Source organism: Ichthyophthirius multifiliis, assembly GCF_000220395.1.
Source record: "Ichthyophthirius multifiliis unplaced genomic scaffold scaff_1120509251400, whole genome shotgun sequence".
Taxonomy (NCBI): Eukaryota; Ciliophora; class Oligohymenophorea; order Hymenostomatida; genus Ichthyophthirius; species Ichthyophthirius multifiliis.
The window spans coordinates 154688-179183 of NW_004085910.1; the positions used below are offsets into that span (position 1 = coordinate 154688).

Consider the following 24496-nt stretch of genomic DNA (forward strand, 5'->3'; position numbering starts at 1 on the left):
AATATAAAAAATAATTATTTTTTAACAAAAAACTATTTTTAGTAAATTTTAAAATAATTTTTAATAAATTACTAAATTTACACTAATAAAGACAAAATTAATAACATTATTAAAATAACTCAAAAAAAGGGCAATACAACAAATATTAAAATGCTTAAACCACATAATCCTCCTAAAACTTTTAATTTTAAATTTCTATACTTAAGTATTCTTGCTAAATCATTTGACTAACTCAATAATAATTCTGAAGTTTGATTTAAATTTTAGGCTTTACTTTCCAAATTTTCTAAATTAATATTATTTTCTATGGCAACTTAAATATTTTATTTAACACTTTCCTCTAAACTTTAAATAGTTGAAGTAGTTTTTTTTAAATTTTCTATTTTGGATAAATCATTATATTTTATTATTTATTCATTCATAGTTGCTTTTGCATGAAATTTTAAGGTAGTATCATCTTCATTTCCGTAATTTTTTATCTTTTCTAAATGGTTTTATAATACTTAAATCATACTATATGCATATCCTTCAGGATAACTATCATTTGAAAGTACTAAATAAATTATATTTTAATTATCTATTTTACAGTACCAAGATCCATATGTTGTGTTTATTTTTTAATGTTCTTCTTATTTTAATTATAAATTTTCTACTTCTTTTATTATTTTAAAACATTCATGTTAATATACTGATTCCATGTTCTTTTCATTAGTTATTGCATAAATTAATTTTTCCTAATGGATTTTACAAAATGCAAAATATTTTAAGTTTATCATTCTTTTTTTATTTATTTATTTTTTTATTTTATTATAATAATTATATATTTTATATTTATTTTTAAATAATATTTTTTATATTTATAAGATTAGATATTATATTTTTTTTATTTAATTATTTTTTTCTATTTTATAACTTTAATTATGGAAAATTTTAAAATAATAAACCTAACTAAAATTTAATAAAAAATATTATTTAATTAAATATTTAAAATTAAATTTATTTTATAAAAAATAAATCATAATAAATATTTTTTTGCTTTAGTAATTTTCATAAAGACTTCTTCAATAGTAGAATGCGATAATCCCCAATCTTTAATAATATTCTTAAGATTATAAATGGACTTATCAGTTGCTTCGTTTTCCATAATTTTAAAGAAATTACCCAATTCATTCAAATGAATAACAGGTACACAAGCAATAATATTTCCTCCTTTTTCATCTAAAATTTTGCAAGATGGAATAGCTTACTTAATGGCAATCCTAGCATAATCAACATTTTATTAATCTGTAACTAAATTAAGCCTATATCCATCACTATAATGATTTTTTAAATACAAAGGTGTCCCTAATATAATAATATGTTTAAATTATATGTAATATGCATAAATACCTATGCATTTTAGTTCTCCTCCTGCGACAACAACAATTCGATCTGCTAAAACTTCAGCTTCTTCCATTGCATGAGTAGTAAGAACTACTACTTTGTCTTTTTTTAAATTTCGTATCATTTCCCATATTTCTCTTCTTGTCTTTGGATCCATACCAGTAGTAGGTTCGTCCATGAATATTATTTTTGGATTCCCTATTGCTGATATTGCCAAAGAAACCCTTCTTTTCATTCCTCCAGAATATGTTCCTACTTATGCTCTCATTACATTTAATAAACTTACTTATTATAGACTATTCTTTATTTATGTTTATACTTGATTTTAAGGAACTCCTTTTAATAAACTAAATAAATATAAATGCTCTTCAGCTGTTAATTCATCCCATAATATATCAAATTATGGACATACCCCCATTATACTTTATATTTCTTTCATTTCCGTATTTATATCATATCCCATCATTTCTGCTGTTCCTGATGTAGGGGATAAAAGACCAGTTAATATATTTATTAATGTACTTTTTCCTGCTCCATTATGCCCTAATATTGCTAATAGTTCCCCTCCTTCTATCTATTTTTTTATTATATAAAATTTGTTTATTATTAATACTTCTAGATAAATTTTATTCAAAGCTACTTTATCCTTACTTGTTTTTATTCCAAAAGGATATTTATGGTAAGTTTTTCCCATCTTTATGATTCTTATACCTTTTGTTTCTTTATAAATTTATAACATTAATTTAGTTATTTTATATGGAAAAAACCTGCTTTTCCATTTAAATTAGCCTTAACTCTTCTTTTTTCTCTTTTTACTGTATTTGCTAAACCCATATCAGTATAATCATATTATTTTTGTTTTTTTTTACATCATTATCAAGTTTGATTTTTTATTTTAGTACTTACCTTTTTTTAAATCCTAGGACATTATACCAATATTCAGGTGAAATAAAAAATAAAGGTTATTCTGTAGTACCCCTATTCTAATTAAAAATAATACATAATTAAATAAAAAAATGCTAATTTATTTTACATTAGGAAATACATGATCAGAATAAACAGAAAGCCAAAAATATATGCAAATAGTTAAAAATAAATGAAAAAAACTTTGAAAAGTAGAAGGACATTCATAACTAGATTCTTTAGGAAGAGTAAATTTGCCTGCTATAGGTTCAAATAAATCTTAATAAGTATACTCTTTCCCATCTATCCATCTAAATTGATTTTTTTTTTTAATAAATAAATAAAAATTGGTACCTACTTTCTTAAACCGAATAATGCTTTCCACTTTTAAATGCAATGTCTCCGAATATTTTAGAATAATGATAAGCTGGATATGTAATAAATGCATTTTTAAGGAAAATAATAAAAAAATCTGCATCTTCCCTATACAAATAATATACAAAGAAATTATTTGTCAAAAAAAATTCTAAAACAATCGACATTAATAAAAATCCATAAGCTACTGAATATCTTTGTATTTTAATATAATATTTAAAAAGATAAACAAATTAAAAAACCCATTCGCAGTATCAGTGCATATATTTGTTATTAAAAAACTTATTTAAGTAATACTTAATGAGAATATCCATAAAAATGCAAACATTATAAGAAATGGTGTTTTTATAAATATATCAAATCTAAATAGTATACCTGAGCATACTTATATAAAACAAGTAATTCCATTTAATATTCCTCCTGTAATATTCCAACTTAGCCAATAACTAAAATGACTCATTCCCATAACCATAATTCCTTTTTTAAATAGTATATAAAAAAAAAAGAAATTACCATGTCTTAACTTTTTTTATTTTTCTCTCAAAATTTCATTAATAAGTATAATAAAATTAATCATAATTGGTATAAAAAAATAAAAAGCACCATTAGTAGTAACAACATCATATCCAGTTGTAAATCTTAAAAAAACAATAAAAAATAGTTAAATTAATAAAATATACCTATTATACGCAAAAGGAAAATCCTGGGCAACATTTTCAATTCTTTCTTTAAAATCTATATCTAATATACTCTAATTATTCTAATTTTCTAAATCCAAAATCTAAGAGGCAACTTGAATATCATATTTACTAAAAAAGTCAATAATTGCATTATCAATAGAAGTTTTTAATCTTAACAAAACCCAGTCTTTTTGAAGATTTTTACCAAATCCGCTCAAATAAGGCGACCTATAAAAAAGCGTCCAATTATAAAATATTGTATACATAACTACTTTTTTATTATAAGGGGGCATTTAATTACTTTAACAAGGGATAGAAATTTAATCATTGATGATAGACCATTTACTTGTACAAAATACTACGCCAATTTAAGTCATATTAGGGTTAGTGTGAATAAAATTTACAAACTAATTAGAATTAGTTTGGATATTTTTATCTGTTAATTATCTTATGTCTTTTTCAAGTTCTAAATCATTTACATATGCCACATAGTCTAATACATAATCTATCCATTTTTCTCTATTTCCTATTATACCATATCCTAATGTTATACATTAGTTTGTTGAATTATTAATTGGGTTTATACATTTTGGAATTTTTCCTATTTATGCTATTTCATTCTCTATTAACGTTACTTTGTTTAAATTATCTGCAAGATTTTACTAAAAAAATAATAAAATACATATTAGAAGGGGAGCTGATAATTAAAATATTGTTGTTTTAGGGTTTCTTTTCAATATCAAATAGTTCTTTTATAATAATAAAGAACTGTGAAGAAATATTTTGCTAAAACCTTTAATTTATTAGATATTTTGGGAGGATTTCAAAATAAATTTTTCGTCTTCAATTTAAATTACTTCAGCAATTGAAGGATTAATTGATTCAAATCTTCTCACTTTTTTTTGTTTTTTGTTTATTATTGTCTAAAATATATTTTACTAATTTTAGATTTATATAAAAAAAATTTTTTTTATAATTATTTCTATATATTAAAATAAATTTTTATTTAACTTTTAATATTCAATTCAATAATAATTTATTATTTAAAAAATAATACTTTTATTTTTAAATTTAAAAAAATAATAAAAATTAAACATTAGAATAAAATGAATAGTAAATTAGAAATATATTAAAATAAAGAATATGAATTATTATAATTAAATTAAGAACTAGATAAAAAAAGATAATTAATATAGCAAAATATAGTAATATTAAAAGTTTAACAAATATAACATATATTTTTGTTATAAACAATAAAAAGACAAGAAAACAAAATGAATAAAAATAGACAAACCAAATATAAAATGAGGAGATTTAAGAATCTGATGAACAATAAAATTCAGACGAAGACATATATGCGAATTAAAATAAAGATATTATTGATAAAATATAAGAAATAAAAATAAAAAATGAAAATGAATAAGTATAAAAAATAAATTTATTAAAGCAAGTTTAAACAGATTAAGGTAATATTTTAACCAAATTAAATATTATATATTTGAAAAAAAAAGATGAATTAATAGAATAAGAAAAACAGGATATTATAAAATTAGAAAGCCAATCTGATGTATTAAATGATGCTTTAGTAAATATAGAAAACTAAATTAAAGATTTTGAAAGTAAAGGAAAATATTTGACTGAAAACTAAAAACTTTAAGTAGAAGAAATATAAAAAGTAACAGAAAAATATGAATAAATAAAGTTAGTATCTAAGGACTTAAAATAAAAAAAAGAAATGTTAGAAAGAGAAAATATGATATTTTAAAAAGTCGATTAATTAATTAATTTAAGTTTTTTTTTATTTTAATTTTATTAAAAAAATAGGATATTTAAGAATAAATAGAAAATCATTAAAAAATTGAATAAAATTTTTTAAATAAAGATAAAAAGTATTTTTTTTAGTTTTCATTAAAATAAAAATTCAAAAAGAATCCAAAAACTTTAAGAAGAATTAGAAAGCATTAAAATAAATCAGAAAGAAAAATCAATAAATTAAAAAGAAAAATAAGAAGATTTAAAAAATAAAATGATTAATTAAATTTAGAGAATAAAAGACTTGATAGATAAAAATAAGAACTAATTTAAGCATTCAAAAAATAATAAAAATTAATTGAGCTTTTAAAAAAATAAAAAACTCATTTAGAAGTCGTTAGAACCTTAAATCTTACGGAAGAAGAATATATTAAAGCAGTTGATATTGGTGAAAAATTATGAAAGAGAATAATTTTCCTTATTAATATTATTATCATTACATAATTATTAGTTTTATTTATTATATTATATTTTATTAAATATAATAATCTTTTATTAAATTATTTTATTTATAAAAAAAAAAAAAATTTATAATTTAAATTACAGAAGAATATAAAAAATAAACTAATTATAATAAAAATATAAACGAAATCTAATATATTTCGAATAAAAAGTCAAATAAACTAGAATTCATGCTCTATAATAGATTTAAAAAAGCATTATGAGAAATAAATTAATCAACTTTAATAAATTTAATTATATTAGAATTTTTATATTTGTTAATAATTAATATAAGAAAATTTAAAATAAAAATAAATAATTTAATATTTAGAACTTCAACTTTCAGTTAACTTATAATTATCACATTCAAACAAATTATTATTTCAATAATAACTACTATTATTTTAAGAAAGTAAATCAAATTTTCATTATATTTTATTTAAAAAAAACAAATTATTAATAAAAAAAGCTTTAAAAATAAAATAAATTAATATATATAAAAAATTAATGTTTAAACATGTCCAAATAAACTAATTTCATATATAAGAGTCAATTTAATAAGCAAATCATCAAAATAAAATAACCTTAAAATCATTAAGAAATCAACTAAAACAAATAAAATTAATCTTTAGAAAAAAAAAATCAAAACAAAATCAAAAAAAATCTAAAATAAAATTTTTAAAACGGCGTTTAAAAAATTAATTATTCGTACGAAAGTAATAATAATTAGTTGATTTCTTTATTTATAATTTGATAACTTATCAGTAATAAACAGTAATGATTAAATCCAAATATAAATTATATTTCAATTCAGCAATTTAAACAAAATGATACAGGTTAAAATTTTACATCAAAACCTGATTTTGGTTTAATTACTTTTTTTTTTAATAAATATGAAATCAAGTAAATTTTATTATATTATATAAAAATATATACAATAAAAAAAAAAAAATTGAAAGTTTTATAATTATAATAAATATATATAATATTTTCTAGGAAATTAATTTAAAAAGCTGTTTCAAATTTATCTAATACTACTTTTAGTAATTTTTACGATTCTATCTAATTAATACTTTAATCATCTTATTTTTTTTTAATTAACTTATAAATTAAAAAATATTCTGACTGCAATAGTTAATATTGATCATAACCTAGAAATTACTGAAACTTTTTAAAATATAGTTAAAAAAATTTTTCAATTATTATAATACAATAGAGTTTCCATTTATGGACTAAAAATTGCAAAAGGAACTCCCGCTATAAGAATTTCTTTTAGGTAATGTATAGCAAGATTTTTCGCTAATTCTTTGAAGCCCTTAAATATTTTGATGCTTTGAAAAATATTAGAAGATTTAACTCTTAGATTCTTAGATTGATAAATAAAATAATTATAAAACTAAAAGGCTTTATGTGTTATTGCTATTTATTAATCTTATGGTCATCTGTTAAGTTTTTTATAGTAAAATATAGATATACCATAATTTTATTATTAAAAAAAACTGTAATTTAAGCTATAAACAAGAATAATGGATTTTTTACAAAATATAATCAAGGTTGTTTGATAATTGTGGCAGCTCATTCATTAAATATATTGATAAATAGTATTTCTAATAATGAAAAACATCTAAGTTAAATTGCGACTAAAAATAGTTAAATATTTATATTAAATTAAGTAAATATAATTAATTATAAGAGTTTTTGTTAAAATCAAAGAAAATAAATCCAATTTATTGGAATCAAAAATTTTAAACTTTATTTATTAAAAGAATCTACCTAAACTATTTTTACTTAAGATTATGAAAAAATTGAATTTGATCTTAATAGTAGAGTTGCTGGGGTTTAGGTATTATTACTAGAAATGATTAAATGATTTAAAATTTATATTAGCTTCAATTAAATTATTGATATAAAGAATAGTATGCCATTTTACATTCAAATTATTTGGGATAATTATAAAAACCAAGAAAAAATATTAGAAATTATTGAAGTTATTAACAATAATGGAATCAATATCGAAAGTATTAAAATAATTAATTTTAAACTTAAAAGTTCTTTGGAAAAAATTGGGGATATTATTAATAAAAAATTATTACTTTTATTAAAAAAATAATATGGTTTTTATAAAAAAATGAGAATTTCTAATAAAATACATTAAAATCTATATTTTTATAATATAAACATTATATATATTTATTAATTATTAATTTATTCTTAAAATAAAATATATTTATATTTATTATAAATTATTTTACAATATATTTATATGAATATATTTAATTTTAATTTTAAATTTGTAATATAATAAAAAATAAAAATTCATTTAAATATTAAATAATAATATAAAATAAATTATTAATAAAAATTTCAATAATAAATTTCAAAATTAAAAACTTTATATAATTATAAAACAATATTTTATAAAATTTGAATAACATAATATATTTTAAAGAATAAAGAAAATTCAAAACAAAAAAAATATGAAATATGTTATAAATAAAATAAAAATAAAATATAATTTTAGATTAAAGGAAACAATTATAAAAAATATTTTATAAGTATTTATTATAAAAAAAAAATATAAAATATTTAATAATAATATAAAAAGATATATCTAAATATTAATACTTTTAATTAAATAGATTTTTATAAAAAAAATATATATATTAAAATAAATAGATATTAATAAAAAAATATTATAATCATTATTAGATAGAATTTATATTAAATTATTTATATAAAATAATTATATAAAAAATTAATATTAAAGATGATTATAGTTAATATTATTGATATTAATATTATTATATAATTATATTTTTATTATTATTATTATTATTATTATTATTATTATTATTATTATTATTATTATTATATTTATTATTTTTTATTATGAATATTAATATTTATATTTATAATATCTATATTTTGTTTATTGACTATTAATTGTTGTTGTAATAATCATGTTTTTTTTACTATTATTTTTTTATATTTTTTTTTATTTATATCTTGTTCTAAATATAAGTAAACAAAATAAATACATTGAAGAAATAATAAATACAAAAAATAAAAAATTGTATTTTTTATTATATAATTATTATTTTTTTCCTTATTAGATTAAAAGAATAGATAATATATTTTAATTAGGGGAAAAAAAAATTATATTATTATATGTTTTAATTATTTGTTAATATATAATAATTAAATAAAAATATTATAATTATTATTATTAATATTATTATTATTATAAATATTTTTTTTTATATTATTAATATTATTATCATTATTATTATTATTTATATTATTTTTATTATTGTTATTATTATTATTTAATTTATTTTTATTATTATTATTAATGTTATTGAAAATATCAAAATATTTATTACAATTATTTTTATTATTATAAAATAATTTTAATCTTTACAAATATCTTTAAAATCAAAAAAAATATATAGTGTACTTATAAAATGCAAAAAAAATAAAAAATTGTATTATTATATATCTAATTATTATTATTTATCTTATTATATTTAAAGAATAGATAATAATTTTTAATTAAGGGAAAAAAAAAATATATATATTTTATATGTTAAATTAGATGTGAATATATAATAATTAAAAAAAAATAATATTATTATTATTAATTTTTTTATTATTTTTAATATTATATTATTATTATTATTATTATTATTAAGATTTTATTTTTATTATTATTAATATTATTTTATTTTTTATTCTTATAATTATTATTATTTTATATATTTTTTATTAATATTTAAATTTTTTTTTTTATATTTATATACTTTAATAATTTTATTTTATATTTATTATTAAGTTTATTTTTTTTTTATATTTTTTTATATTTTATGATATCATATCTTAATTTTTTTTTTTATATTATATTATTTATAATTAATTTTTTATATAAAATAATTTAATTTTTATTTTATTATTATTATTAATAAAATTATTAGATGTATTATTTCTTTTTTATTTTTACTGTTGAATATTTTATTAAAAAATAATTTTTAAGATTTTATTTTTTAAATTACGTACTTTTGCCACTTTTTTTATTTTCTTTTTTAAAATCAATTGCATATTAATAAAAAATATTTTAATATTAAATTTCTTATTATTTAATAATATAAGATAATTTTAATTAAATAAATATATAAAAAAATTACATGAAATTAAATTTTTATAAAAATAAAAATAATAATTAAAGACATCAATATAATATTTATTTACATAGATTTTATTACAATAAAAATAAATAATATACATATTATTTTCAATATTTTTTAATTTTTTTTTCTCAAAAAAGATAATATATTCAGATTTTTCTTTAGCATTTTTATTGTATAAAGAAAACTTTTTTTTATTATATAGAATAATGGACATTAACTTAAATATAACATTCAAATTTTAAAATAAGTATAAATATAATACAATATGCAAATTAGGAAATTTTATATTAATTTCTTTTTTAACAAAATTTATAAATAATTTATTGAAATTGAACAATTTTTAAATATATATTACTATTTATAAAGAAAAAATTCAATAAATAATTTTATACAAACATTTACCTTAAGTTTGATGTGTATTATATAATATAAAATTTATATTGTGAAAAAAATATGTGTGTTTTAACTGCAAATATAAATTGAAAATTAAAAATAATGAAATATTATCTTTATATTGAAAAAAATGGTTGACGTTTATATATGAGTTGCAAAAAATATTAATATGACTTTATTTAGGTATGTAAATAAAATTATAATGAATATGATCAAAATATATGTTTTTTTTTTATTACTAAAGTAATAATTATTTATATTTTTTATAATATTTTGGTTATTTTTAATTAAGATAATATCATATACAATGTATTCTTATTGATTAAGGCAAATTGAGAAAAATGTCTTTGATATAAATATAATTTGTTTGTAAAAAAATAACATCATAAATTTAAATTATAAAAATAATTTCTAAAAAAAAAGGCAAATGCCAAATTAATAAAAATAATTTAAAATAATTAAGAATAATAATAAATTTAAAAGTAGAAAAAACTCTAGAAATTAAATAAATTCTAATTTTATTTAAAAATTGTTTAAAATTATAATATATAATTAAGCTCTTATATTTCTTAATTTTTTATTGTTATTAAATTCATTAAAATATTAAAAAAAGTTAATTTTTTTTTAAAAACAAAGGCACTACGAGTATTTTTATTTTGTGTTAAATTTTTTATCAAAAAGATATAAATAAGGTTATTTCAAAAAATAGGGGATGAAATTGACTAAACTAATAATATTTATGGTATTCTTCTATTTTTCCTTTTTAATCGGTTTTTTAAAACTATTTATAATAATTTTTTTATAGTTATTTTTTAATTTATTATTTTACTCTTCAAAAAAATATTAAAATTTATATATCATCGGCAAAAAAGTTATGTAATGCTTACAAAAAAGATATAACAAATAAATCACTTTTTAGTGTTTATAAATGATATTTTTTTATCGTATTTTTGTATAACTTTTGTATTAGAATTATCTATTAATAATATTTTTAGGTTTTGTTTTATTCAATTTTCCTTTATCTCTTCAGGTTATTATATTTTAAAATTGCTTATATAATACCTGGCTTTAAAATATTATTAATTTTTATATTTATTTATTTGTTTAAAAATTATTAAAATATTAGAATTTTGTACATTTATATAGTAAAAATATATTTTCTTATATTAAAATTAAATATTTTATTGTTTTTAAGTTAAAATTTCTAATTTTATATTAATATTATTAATTTTTTAATAAAAACAAAAGTATTTCAATTCAAATTAATAAAGACAGTTAAATATTAAAAAATATAACTTTAAATAATAAAAATTATTATGTTGAAACATAAAATCATAATTTTAATAAGCAAGAAAAAATAATTGTAATTTAAATAAACAACTATTGTTTTAAAATTAATTATAGTAATAATAAAATATTTTATATTAAATATATTATTAATTAGTTGTCTTTTTTTAATTTCAAAAGAATTAATTAATTATAATACCACTAAAAATATTTATTTTTTTAATACTTTTTAACTGACTAATTGATTTGTAAATAATATTAATTTTTTTTTAATTATTATTATATAATTATATTGAATATTATTTTTAGTAAATCTATTAAAAATAATCATTTGATTTTTAAATAAATATATTTATTTTTTTATTAATTTACAATAAACATTCTTTTGAATTATTGGTAAAAAAATATATGAAATTTTCAACTATTTATATAAATCTTAAAAAATAAAATATAAAAATATTTACATTAAGTTTTTTAATTAAAATATAAATATTAAATAAATTAAAATTATTAAAAATAAAATAAAGATTTAAAATGAATAGCGAGAGCGATTTAAGCCAAAACTTATGTCTTAATTCAAATAATTTAAATAACTTATAATAAAAAAGTAAGGAAGATTAATTAAATAATAACTAAAAACAATAATTTGGAATCAAGATAGGATGTGCATTTAAAAGCATAAGTAATAGGAAAAAAAGTGAAGATTTTTAAATCAATGATAAAACTCAAAAAAATTTATTTTTAAATGAACTTGAAAATAACTAATTTTAATAACAAAACATTTTACAAAATTTTTAAGACGAAAAAAAAGAAAATACAGAATGTTATGAATTAAATCCAGGTATTTTTTTTTATATATTTAATAATAATTTGGTATAAATAAAAAAAACAGATAAATTTCCTTTATACAATAAAAAAGTTAATTATTATTAAGAGTTTTGGAAGATGTATTATAAGAATGAAGTTATGATTAAAAAGTTAAAAGAATATTAAGATGAACTTTTACAAATAAAAGAAAAAGCAGATAATTTAGAAGTAATTTTTTTGTTTATCTAAAATAATGATATTTAGTTAAAAAAGCAAATCAAATATTTCAGAATAATAAACTAAATGAATAAAATTATAAAAACTAAATTTCAATTTTAAAATTAAATAAAAAATATAAAATAAAAAGATATAAATACAAATTTTAATAAAACTTAAAAATTCATTTTATCTTTATTTATATTTTAAATTTAATTCTATATTTAATTTTACATTTTCTAATATAATTTATATATATAATATACTATTAAAAGGAAGCTTTAATCTAAAATGATGAAGACGAAATATCAGAAGATTAATATCAAGAATAATAAGAATAATAGTAATAATAATAATAACAATAAGAGCAATTTTAGTAATAAAGTTAATAATTTTAGTAAAACGATTCATAATTAAATAGTAATTCATAAAAGAATAAGAAAAAAGTACGAAGATGTGCTTCGGATATTTAAAAAGATTTTTAAGTTAAAATAAAAACTATTATATATATTTTAATTTATTATAATATAATCTGCTAAAAATTATATTTTCATATATAAATTAGTGTCCTTATGATAATTGTAATAAAAAATATGGAAGTGATATTTCCTTAAATTTACATATTAAGCTTAAACACAATGGAGGGAATAAAACTGATAGAGATAAGTTAGCTGTAATTATTAATATTTATATAAAAGTATTTTTAAAAACTTAAATTAGAAATAAATTTTTCTAGCAACTAATAAAGGAGAATAAATTCCTGAAGTAAATATAAATTTACCTCCTGGGTTTTTTAATGTAATATTGTTTAAATTTTATATCTAATTTATTAATACTAAATTGTAAAAAGCAAATTAAAAATCTTAGTTTTGTTAATAATATAATGAAAATTCCTCAAAATAGCAATAAAAAGTCTGTCGAAAAATTTTGATATTATCAATAAAGATTTTAAAAAAATAATTAAAAAAGGTTAGGTAAAATAAATTGCTTTATAAAAATAAATTTATAATTTAATAAAAATATTATTTAATTGTTTCATTTTAATAAAACACTTTTTATTTTAAAAATTTTAAAAAAGTATTAAAATCAAGAATGTTAATAAATAATACTATTATATTTCAAATTTATAAAATAAATATTATAATTAAGTTAATTTAAATTAATATATAAACCAAATATTTTATTCAATATTGTAATTATTAAAATAAGAGATTATTTATAAGTAAAATAATTATAAATATTTAGTTAAAATTCTTAATGAGCAAAAAGAATGTGTTTTATTTTTTGTTAAAGATTGCTTATTTTTATCATTATATATTTTTATTAAAATAACTAAATAACTAACAGTTATTAATATTATAAATTAATTCATTTAATATACACTATATTTTATTAATAAAGTAGATTTTAAAAGATTTAAAGAAACAATTTTATGTATTAATAAAAAAATAATGAGATTTATTTGATATAAAAAAGTATGTTTACACATTTTATACATTTAAATTGTTTATTTATATTTAAAATAAATAAAAAGATATGTATTTATTTCTATTTTTAAATTTTAAAACATTACCAATAATAAAAAAATAATTAATAATTTTTTTAAACAAAAAACAAAAAAAACATGAAAACAATATTAATATTATTAGTTTTATATATAGCAAAATCTTTATAATAAGAAACATCTAAAAATAGATGTTTCGAACATTTAAAATTATCATCTACAGAAATAAATATAATTAACTAAATAAAAGATTAAATTACTAAAAATTATAAATTTTCTACTGATTGTTTAGAAATATTAGTATAAAGAGGTTTTTACAAATCAGCATTAGTACTTTTTGAAGATTATTTTTTAACAAATAAAATTGATTTACATGAAAATATGCATAAGGTTATCACTTCCTAAAAAAAGAATTTGGACAAATTTGTTACCTTACTTTGGAGTTCACGTTCTTAAGTATAATAAATTGAACCAATAATGAAATGGGCTCAAAACGAAAACTTTATTTTTATACATTTAAAACTAAGTATGAGACCTGATTCTCCTTCATGTGTACATTGTAAAGTCGAAAAATCAGAATTTACTAATTCAACTTTGTATATGAGCTCTTTTGGTATATTTTCTCATTAACCATTGAGATTTATTTTGAATTTAGATCTTTATGGCGAAATTAATCCTCAATTATCTTCTATATAGGAAGATTCTGTAGGAACTTTAGTCATAAGTTTAGCCAAAGTTCACAATTTTTAAGAAAAAGATGACGAATATACTGAAAAAACAATCGAATAAGTTGAAAACAAAGAAGAAGTTAAAAATGAAGATGAAGAAGAAGATGAATAATAAAAAAAAGAAAAAGAAAAAGCAAGAATTTTTAAATAAAAATAAAAAAAAATTTGGTTACGATTAGAGAAAATAGAAAGAAAAAAAGATATTCCTATTTGGTGGTCTATGAGAGATTAGCATAAAATAGATATGGATGTGTGGGATAAAATGATTGAAAATGACAGGGAAGAAAAGAAAAAAAAAAAGAAAAAAAATGAAAAAGAAAAACTTGATAGCGAGCATTTAGATAATTAAGGTGATGGCGAAGCACAATAGCAATAAAATGATATTTAAGAATAAGATAATGTTTAGGAAGCTAATTAAGTTAATGATAATATTCGAAAAGAATAGAATAATAATGAATAGTAATTATTAGGTAATTAAGAAAATAAAGAAGAATTATGAAAAATAATTTTTTTGATTTATTATAACAATTTAAATGATATGCATAGTGCACAATTTTTTTTTATAAATTAATTAAATATTTTTATATTATAAATATAAATTTATTATTATATATTTTTTTATATTTTTAAAATAAAAAAATATTTAATAAAAATATAAATAAATATCAAATTAAATGATTTAATATTAAAAGAATACTGATAGCTTTTCAGATTAAAATCCCGAAGGATTAATATATAATAATATAGATAAAAGCTCAAATAATATAGGGATCTATAATGCATTAAATAAATCATTATTGTTTCGTTAAGAAAGGCTTTCATAATAAAAAAATAATTCGACTCCATTATATATACGATTAGATAAATTATAATATAGTAATTGGCATAAATAAATAGTAATTTGTTTATCTCTATTATAATTATTAAATGGATATGAATTTTTTTGTATACTTTTGAATTAACAATATATAAAAGAATACTATGAAACTGAATATATTAATTTGTTAATTTATGTATATATAATAGGTTTGATATTAGGTTCATTAATTTTTTCGGGTTTAAGTTGTTAAAATATAGGAAGAAAATAACTTCTTTTGTTTTCTTTAAAACTTTATATTTTATCTTTTGTGCTTTTTTTATTTTCATAAAATGGGTTAACATTTATTATAAGCAAATTATTTTGTTCTATTTCACTTAGTGCCTAATTTATTATTATAACAACATTTTTTAATGAAATTATCCCTTTGGATTAAAGAAGTATTGTTAGTATTATTGTGAAGTCTTTTCTTTATATCGGATTTTTTTTAGCTTTGATTGTTTTTTTTTTGTTTTCATAGTTTGTTTCAATAAATTAAGTTTGGAATTATTAAATATTTTTTGGTATTTTACTTATTTAACCTACTTGTTTTGTTTTCAAATATTTTCCAGAAAGTCCTAGATGGATTTTATCTTAAAATAAACTTAATGAAGCTAATTTAATGGTTGAATATATTACTTACTGTAGTTAAAATGATTGTTTTATTTCATTAGATGAATTGTTTTTTATTTTATTAATTTTTTATTTTTTTATTTATATTTTTAAAAAGTAAAATTATTAAAGAAAAACCTTATCAAGGTTTACAAATTTAAATTCCAATTAAGGTTATTTATTATTTAAATTTATTTATATATTTTTAATTAGCATTTTTAAAAAAGTCTGAATATTAGTAAATTATAAGTATAAACTTGATAAATATTTTAAAAATGCTGATTTAAAATTATAAATAAAATAGTCTTGTTTGTTTATATTTAATTTTCTCATCAAGCTTTGTTTCTTTAGGGTAAGAAAAAAAATTTTAAATATTAAAATGTAATTATGATTTTATTTTAAATAAAAAGAATAATATTTAATAAGGCGTTTGAATATTTATCTAAATAATAAGATTTGTGTAATGATAAAATATATTATATTATTAGCTTTTCAAATAAAAAAATTAGAAGAAAATACTAATTCTTTATGGATTTTATGTTTAGGATGTTTAATAGGAAATATATTTAATTTATATCTTTTAAAAAATAAAAAAATTAGATAAAAAATGATTTAGTTTTCATGTATTTTAAAATAAACTTTTTATATTATAAACATATTTTATTAATATTTTTATTTATAAAAATAAAGTTTTTTGCGCTTTTTTTATACTAATAATAAACTCTGGTTTTATATTTATTTAATCAGAAAATAGCTTTTTAAACTTAAGTCTTTAATTTGCTGTATTCTTTATTACTATTCCTACTTTTGTCCATTCTATACAATTTATTTCTGATATATATGCAACAGTTAATAAATAATATATTTTATTATTAAAAAGTTTAAAATATTTTAAAAGAACATAAGATTATAATCCATTGGAATTTTTTATTCATTTGCAATATTTATAGGAGGGTTAATTTCACCTTTAATCACTTTTCTCTTTAATTAATATAATTTGGTAAGTCTTTTATATATGATATATTCATTTTTAATGTTAGCAGCTTCATATATATAATTTAAATACGGAACTGATACAATAGATTAATCTTTAGATGAAATCTGAAAATAAATATTTATATAATTTTAAAATAATTAAAAAAAAAAACATTTAAGAAAATTAATTAAAAAAAATACAATATAATATATAAATAAATATTTATCATAATTTCTTTTAATTATTAATTTGTATTTCGTTGATAAATTTAGGGTTTTTTTCATATTAAAAAACTCCTTGTTGCTTACCTTGTTCATCTTCATCTATAAAATAATAATAAAAAAAATTACATACAAAATATATTTATAAATAAAACTGTTTATAGAGGACAATGATTAATAATTATCTTTTTTGTTAGATATCTCTTCATCACTAACAAAATTAGAATTAGGAAATTTTTTATTAAAGAATTTGCTTTTTTTTTGCTTTTCCACACTATTAAATTACTTTTCACTTAATTCTGTTATTTTTGATTATGCTAGAGTATTCAAATCAACTTTAAAAATAATAAAATAAAAATAATTATATAAAAATAAACTTAAATTTTTATTTTAAGATGAATTTTAGTAAAAGAATAAATTATCAATAGTTAAAGCCCTAGCTTTTAATTAAAAGTCATTTTTTTATTTTTCAGTATTAATAAGACATCTTAGATTTTAATGTAATAATTACTATTAAGAAATGGTATCAATATTTTCTTTAAAATTATTTTTGTTCATTTTTTAAAGAGCATTTTAATATTTTCTTGTAATTATAGCCTCATCAAAATGATTTTATCCTATCTGGGAAGGCTTAAAAAATAGTGCATTAAATAAATAGAATAGGCTTTAAAATATTGATTTTATTATTCCATATATAATTACTGATTTTTCAAATAATGAGGATTCATTAAAATTTGTAATTATTATATATATAATATATAAAATCATTAATGGAAACGATTCAAATATTAATTATAATTGTGAGTATATTATTTTGTAATTTACATATATTTTCTTTTCTAGTATTTTTAATACTAAAAAGTCTGTTGGGGAAAATTTATTTACAAAGTTCTCACAAATAAAAAGACCTTAAGTTATTAAAAATTTCCATATTAATTATAAAAATGTTGCTATTTCTTCCTTCTTATTTATATGATATAAATTATAGAATCCTTTTAAAAAGTTAAATATTTTCTTTGAAAATTTCATCAAACATATTAAAAATGTGAATATCCCTTGAACATATAAACACTTATTGAAATAAAATAGAGATAGGCAAGAATCGACAAAACCATCCAATCTTTCTATAAATGACATTATTGTCATAAATAATTCCCTTTTATTAACAGGGCTTTTCCAATAATTACTATATAAAATATCACCTTAAAATAATAAAACACTGTTTCTCCTTTCTAGGCCTTTTTTTATATTTTTTAAATTTTTTTTTTTAATTTTTTATTTTATTTAATTTTTCCTTTAACTTTTATATTTTTTTACAAACAAAAACTAATTCAAAAATGCATAATAAAAAGTTTATTACTAAAACAGAATAAAATACTACATCAAATTAAAGCTCAGATTAATGTTCTGAAATAAAAATATAATAAAAAGGTATATGGGTTTAAAAATTTTAAACAAAATGAATGATTAAAAAGTAAATATATACATAAGAAAATGTTCCTTTTTCTGCATTTTTATTAAAGGTACAATTCATTTAATATTTAGAAGAAATTATATTATTTTAGCTTAATATTTTTGTAAATATATTTTAAAATATGCTTTTAATTTGAAAATTATCACTTGATTTCCTTGAAAAATATTGTATAATTCCTTCATCTACAATATTAATTTATTCATATGAATTATTATCAGTATTTATTATTTATAGACTTTTTAATGTTTAATTATCACATCTAATATCAAATAAGTGCATAAAAAGGAAAATTTTGCCAATTGATGATATATATGGATTTTCAGAGAGATCAATTTCTTATAAAAATTTAAAATTATAAAGTTTTTTTGCAAAACTAATACAAAAATCATCATCCAAATAAGATTTTATAATTGAAATTTTCCTTAAATATCTTGGCACAAGATTTTGAAGGAATGAATATTTTTCAAATACATTTACATATGATTATATTATGTAATTAGCTAATATATTATCTACTTAATTCCATTCATTTATTATAAATATTTAGTGATTGTTTTCATAAACCTTTTTTAATTATTGATTCCCGATTTTTGATATATTATTCTTATTTAAAAATAAAAATTATAAATTGTTTAATATATCTTTCTGAGCTAAGCATTATTATAATTAAAAACATAATTCGTCTCCTCCTTAATTTTCACTTATATCTAAACAGGTTAATGATTTATTTTCTTTTAATCCTTGATTATTTTAAAATATATAGTTTTTTTTAAAAAAATAATAATAATTGTGTTATTAAAATAAATAAAAGATAATATGATAAAAAAATAATTAATAAAATACCTTAACATATTTCCTAATAAGCATCAATTTTAATTTCGCAATTTTTGATATTTAATTCTTTAATATATTTACTTTAAACCAATAATTGTTTAATATATATAGCACACTATTTATCTATTTTATTATTTGGTATATTAAAAGACTTTATTAAAGTTTATTTAGTTGTTAATTCATCGACAATAATTTTCAGATGGAAAGAAGTTAACCCACAATTAGATAAATCTAAATGTCTTAAAGAATGACTTTAAAAAATAATTTGAATAAATTATTAAAAAGCCTATAATTAAATATAAAATCTTGTTTTATTTTAAAATCTTATATTTATTTCTTATTGTTATTCTGTAATATCTTTATTAATTTCACTTCTTTTTTATAAAGTATTTGAAAAATCACTATCATTTACCATTTTTTGCATTTATAAAATTAGAAATTTTGTTTTTTAAGATTATTTAACCATTTAAGCCAAACAAAGAAGCTGTTCTTAGTCTAAAAAATTATTTGAAAAATCTAAAAGTTTAATTCTTTAATTTTATTAAAGACAGATAAACAAATTTTAAAAGCAATTCTAAGGGATTTTAATATTTTGCATTATATAATTATTTACACTTTAATTATTTCCTATTCCTTATATAATAAACTCGAATTGATTCTATTTAAACTAATTATTAGAAATGTCCAAAAGCTTTAAATTTTAAGAGCTTTATAAAAAAACCATTAAATTTTGACAAAACTTATCAGTAATAAGTAAATTTTTCAATTTGAGGATTTAAATAGTGCTTATTTTTCCAATAATAGCAAGCAATTCAGGCAGAAGTTCTTACAATGTTAACAAACTATCAATATCAAGTACTTTTAAATTGTTAGACTTTTATAAGTTTTCAAGTGCAGAGTAAAAGTTAAGAATTGATTATTAACTAAAAAGACAGTTTTTTATTATTAATTATTATAAATATTATTTATTATGTGAAATAGATGAATGAAAATTTTATTTTCTAAAAAATTAAAATGAATATTTTATACATTCAAATCCTTCGCTTTATTATTTGTAAAATTCCGAATTTACAATGTTGAAATGTTTATTATTTTACATATTAACTTCCTGTATTATTTCATTTTCATTTAAAGAATAACCTAGAACACGAAGATCGTCAGATTTTAAACATAAATTATCTAAATTTAAGAAACGAATTTTTAATTTCAATAATTCATTTGCATTATCATAGAATTGCTTTTTTAGTAGTTTTTTCTTATTTTTTGAAATGTCTTTTTCTTCGTTTTTCTTTTTTAAGTACAATTACCATTAATCCTCAAATTTTAAACATAATAAATTTTCTAAAGAAATAAAATTGTTAGATAAGCTTAAAGTCTTCAGGTTCTTACTACTTATTAACATCTATTGTAAATATTTTGAATGCTTTTAGGTTATACCATTTTAACTTAAATCCAGAGTTTCTAAATTTGAACATTCACCTAAATTAATGAGAATTTAAGCTAATTTTTCATCATCGATTGCAAGTTTATTTTTAGATAAATTTATATTTTATAATGAAAAGTTTTATTTTAAAACTGAAACAAAACTTTCAATAGATTTTAAACTTAATTTTCCTTTTTTTATATAATTTTTTGTAAATTATAAAAAAAAAAATACCAATTTTTAATTCCCTTAAATTCAATTGCCTTAAATAATCATTTCTTTTTACAAAATTTCCCAAATTAACTAAATCTTAATCATGAAAAGGAGAACATCCTTTTAAGTTCAATATTTCTAATTTATTAAATCTTGCTTATAAAGAATAAACAACTGCACAGGAAATAAGCTAATTTCCTGAAAAATCTAATTCTTATAAAAACTCACTATTAATTGTAAATTTAGATTCATGCTATCCTTCACCTTTTATATCATTTACTAAATTACAAAATTTGATTACTCTTAATTTGCAATTATTCATTAATTTTAAAAGAACAAAAACTATACTATAATGAATTGCATTTCCTATTATTAATAATATATTTATTGATTAAAATAAATTAATAAAAAAAGAATTGAAAATAACTTTATACCTGTAATATCTAAATATTATATTGATAATGCATCATGATTAACTATCATACATATAATACTTTCACCATCTAAATTATTATATGCTATTGATAGTTTTTATAATGTTTTATTATCTCTTAATGCATGAATAATTACATTGAAACCTTCTGATTTAATAAAGTTGACATCTAGATTTAATGATATCCATTTTGGATTTGTTTTTAAATATTAGGCTATTGTATTTGCCCCTTTAAAACCTATTTTATTATTACTTAAATCTAATTAAGTTAAGTTTTCGAACATATTTATTGTTGGAATCATTTTTATAAAATTTCCTTAAAGAATTAATGTTTCTTTATTTTTTATTTTTAAATATTGTATATAAAAAAAAATAACCTAAGCTTTTGTTTATTTGAGGATTATAAAAATCATCTATTCTATTAAGATTATTATATGATAAATTAACACTTTTACATTTATTAAATATCCTTAAAAGCTGCCCTATTAATTTTGTATTATTCATTTTGTTTCCTGCAAAGTTAATACTTTTTATATTAGAAACTCCCCAAAAGAAACTTCCAAAAGCTTAAATGAAAACTTTTAAACCGCTTTCTTTTATTTAATTATATGAAATGTTAATTTCTTGTAAGCTTTTATTATTTTTAAGTCCATTAGCTAAACACATTAAAGAAAAAGCTTCAAATTTCATAAAAGACATATTTAAATGGGTAAGATATTAAGCATTTTATAATGCTGCTAAAACAAAGGCCTATTACATTATTTAAATATTGCAATGAGCTAAATTGAGAATTTTAAGACAATTTTTTTATTACTTTGAATAATCCAAAAATTAAATTAAATCTTCAATTACTTCTTAATTTATATTATAATTATTTGAAATATTTAATTCTTAAATTGTTTTATTATTTATTAGTCTTTTAAGTATATAGCTTAATAAAAAGCTACTTAAATTACAACCTGATAAGTCTAATATTTTAATACTATTATTATATGTTAATGCTTATCCTATTTCCATTAATAAATATGGATGAATATCTGACCCAGCTAATGATAGCTTTTCTAAATGCTTTGAACGCTTTAACCCTTATGCAAATGCACAAAAGCATTCTAAGTTTTATTCATTTTCTAATACCTCTTCATAACGAGCATTTGTAATTTTTTTTTTAAAGTTTCACGAAAATTTTCTTTTTTATTTTTTATTTATTTATTCGTTATTGATTTTATATTACCTCGCCAATATTTTAAGCATTAAGATGCTTGAAATCTATTTAAAATATAACTATTATGATTTTATGATGATTAGTTTTTGAAATTATATTTCTTAAGCTTTTTTCTTAGATTTTCTTATTTAAATCAACTGAATTCTCTGCTAATGAGGAATCGTCACTATTGTCACTTTGTTAATCATTATTTGGTATTAATTATTTCATATATTTCATTTTTATAAATTCTTATTTTATTTTATCTAATATTATTTTTATAAACTCAATAAATATATTATTATTTATTTATCTTTAAATAGAAAAAAGTATATTTAATTTAATAACAATTATTGAAAAAAAGTTTAAATTTTATTAGCTTAAAAATTTAAAATTAAAAAAATAATTTTACTAATTAATCTATGTATTTAATTTTTATTATTTTACAAAATTTGATTTTTTTTTAAATAAAAATAACAATAAAATAAACATAATAAAAAAATTAAATTAAATTAATTTATTTTTTATTTTTATTATTATTATTTTTTATAATTTATTAAATAAAATTATTATTAAAAAAATAAATAAAAAAATTTAATTATATTAATTACAAAATGAGATTAAAAAATAAAATTAAGAAACATAACTTTTATTTGATTTTAAAATTTTTTATGTTGTAAACCAAGAAAATTAATATATAAAATAAAAATTAAAATTTAATTTAATTTAATTTAATTTAATTTAATTTAATTTAATTAAAATAATAAAATAAAATAATTAAAATAAAATACATCAAATAAAATAAAAAATTATATGTTTTAATCAAACTAAAGTAATTTCAATTCTAAAGTATAAAATAATACATCATATTTAGATAACTACTTATATTAATCGAAAATAAACATAATTTCTTAAGAGAATTAGTAATCATATGATTATCCAAGTAATATATACCAAAGCTAAAATTATACATAAGTTTAATCTACCTAAAATAAAAATATTTAAGAACACTATAGTTCTAAAACGAATATTTAATAAGATCCTTTAAGTATTACCAATAATACAATAAATCCTTTATTTGCTGTTTTTTAATATTAAGAATAAAAAATAAAAAATGATTTAAAATTATCTGACAAAAAAATTATATTTTAACTATTAAATATAATAATAGCATTTATATATGGATTAGCATGCTTACTTTTTTACCCAGATTTATATAATATAAGTCACAAAGCTTATTATTTAGTACTTTATTACATGGCGAACTATATAATAAATTTTTTTATAGCTTTTATATGTGTATTATTATTTTTTGCTTTTTCGAAAGTTTATTAATTAATGAAAGTTAAAATCGAAGATTATAAAAGTGGAAAAAATAATAATAATCAGGAAAAAATTAATGAAGAGAACAATTATTCTTTTTAAGAAAGTTAGTTTAGTATTCATTAATTTAAATATAATGATGAAAAAAATACTAGTTTTTATTAGAGTTCTTTAGGTTTTTTTCCTTTATTTTTTTACTCTCTTGTCTATCTTTCCT

General features: G+C 16.4%; 3 protein-coding genes across 3 annotated transcripts, besides 32 other annotated features; 1 reads left to right on the forward strand and 2 right to left on the reverse strand. All coding sequences in view use genetic code 6, as the record gives it.

Annotated features, from left to right (window-relative positions):
* The first annotated feature begins 778 nt into the window (after window positions 1-778).
* Window positions 779-912: a microsatellite.
* Window positions 872-907: a microsatellite.
* Window positions 913-920: 8 nt separating the features above from the next.
* Window positions 921-3882, reverse strand: IMG5_196680 (hypothetical protein; the record flags this gene model as incomplete). The annotated part of the gene is made up of 8 exons (XM_004024233.1): window positions 921-1344; window positions 1390-1957; window positions 1997-2103; window positions 2151-2207; window positions 2290-2597; window positions 2641-2856; window positions 2904-3299; window positions 3342-3882. Coding segments are annotated over 8 exons (2520 nt in total), but the record flags the coding sequence as incomplete, so codon positions are not given.
* A 486-nt stretch (window positions 3883-4368) lies between these two features.
* Window positions 4369-4411: a microsatellite.
* Window positions 4412-5306: 895 nt separating this feature from the next.
* Window positions 5307-5347: a microsatellite.
* Window positions 5317-5362: a microsatellite.
* A 343-nt stretch (window positions 5363-5705) lies between these two features.
* Window positions 5706-5751: a microsatellite.
* Window positions 5752-6228: 477 nt separating this feature from the next.
* Window positions 6229-6270: a microsatellite.
* Window positions 6271-7937: 1667 nt separating this feature from the next.
* Window positions 7938-7975: a microsatellite.
* Window positions 7976-8242: 267 nt separating this feature from the next.
* Window positions 8243-8294: a microsatellite.
* Window positions 8295-8310: 16 nt separating this feature from the next.
* Window positions 8311-8352: a microsatellite.
* A 23-nt stretch (window positions 8353-8375) lies between these two features.
* Window positions 8376-8485: a microsatellite.
* Window positions 8486-8558: 73 nt separating this feature from the next.
* Window positions 8559-8597: a microsatellite.
* Window positions 8598-8803: 206 nt separating this feature from the next.
* Window positions 8804-8946: a microsatellite.
* A 134-nt stretch (window positions 8947-9080) lies between these two features.
* Window positions 9081-9119: a microsatellite.
* Window positions 9120-9220: 101 nt separating this feature from the next.
* Window positions 9221-9367: a microsatellite.
* Window positions 9221-9459: a microsatellite.
* An 11-nt stretch (window positions 9460-9470) lies between these two features.
* Window positions 9471-9544: a microsatellite.
* A 2388-nt stretch (window positions 9545-11932) lies between these two features.
* Window positions 11933-11984: a microsatellite.
* A 618-nt stretch (window positions 11985-12602) lies between these two features.
* Window positions 12603-12641: a microsatellite.
* Window positions 12609-12639: a microsatellite.
* A 1464-nt stretch (window positions 12642-14105) lies between the features above and the next one.
* On the forward strand, window positions 14106-15212 carry IMG5_196690 (hypothetical protein; the record flags this gene model as incomplete). Its single annotated transcript, XM_004024234.1, has 2 exons — window positions 14106-14709; window positions 14848-15212. 2 exons carry the CDS (start codon window positions 14106-14108, stop codon window positions 15210-15212), a joined length of 969 nt encoding a protein of 322 aa, XP_004024283.1.
* Window positions 14759-14800: a microsatellite.
* Window positions 14995-15035: a microsatellite.
* Window positions 14998-15022: a microsatellite.
* A 73-nt stretch (window positions 15213-15285) lies between the features above and the next one.
* Window positions 15286-15338: a microsatellite.
* A 913-nt stretch (window positions 15339-16251) lies between these two features.
* Window positions 16252-16285: a microsatellite.
* A 1431-nt stretch (window positions 16286-17716) lies between these two features.
* Window positions 17717-17753: a microsatellite.
* An 823-nt stretch (window positions 17754-18576) lies between these two features.
* IMG5_196700 (leucine rich repeat protein) lies at window positions 18577-22772 on the reverse strand (the record flags this gene model as incomplete). Its single annotated transcript, XM_004024235.1, has 5 exons — window positions 18577-19502; window positions 19696-21300; window positions 21344-21688; window positions 21757-22089; window positions 22133-22772. The coding sequence occupies 5 exons, from the start codon at window positions 22770-22772 to the stop codon at window positions 18577-18579; spliced, it is 3849 nt and encodes a 1282-aa protein (XP_004024284.1).
* Window positions 18621-18694: a microsatellite.
* Window positions 18628-18661: a microsatellite.
* Window positions 19986-20022: a microsatellite.
* A 742-nt stretch (window positions 22773-23514) lies between the features above and the next one.
* Window positions 23515-23592: a microsatellite.
* Window positions 23593-23669: 77 nt separating this feature from the next.
* Window positions 23670-23713: a microsatellite.
* Window positions 23713-23766: a microsatellite.
* The last annotated feature ends 730 nt before the right edge of the window (window positions 23767-24496 follow it).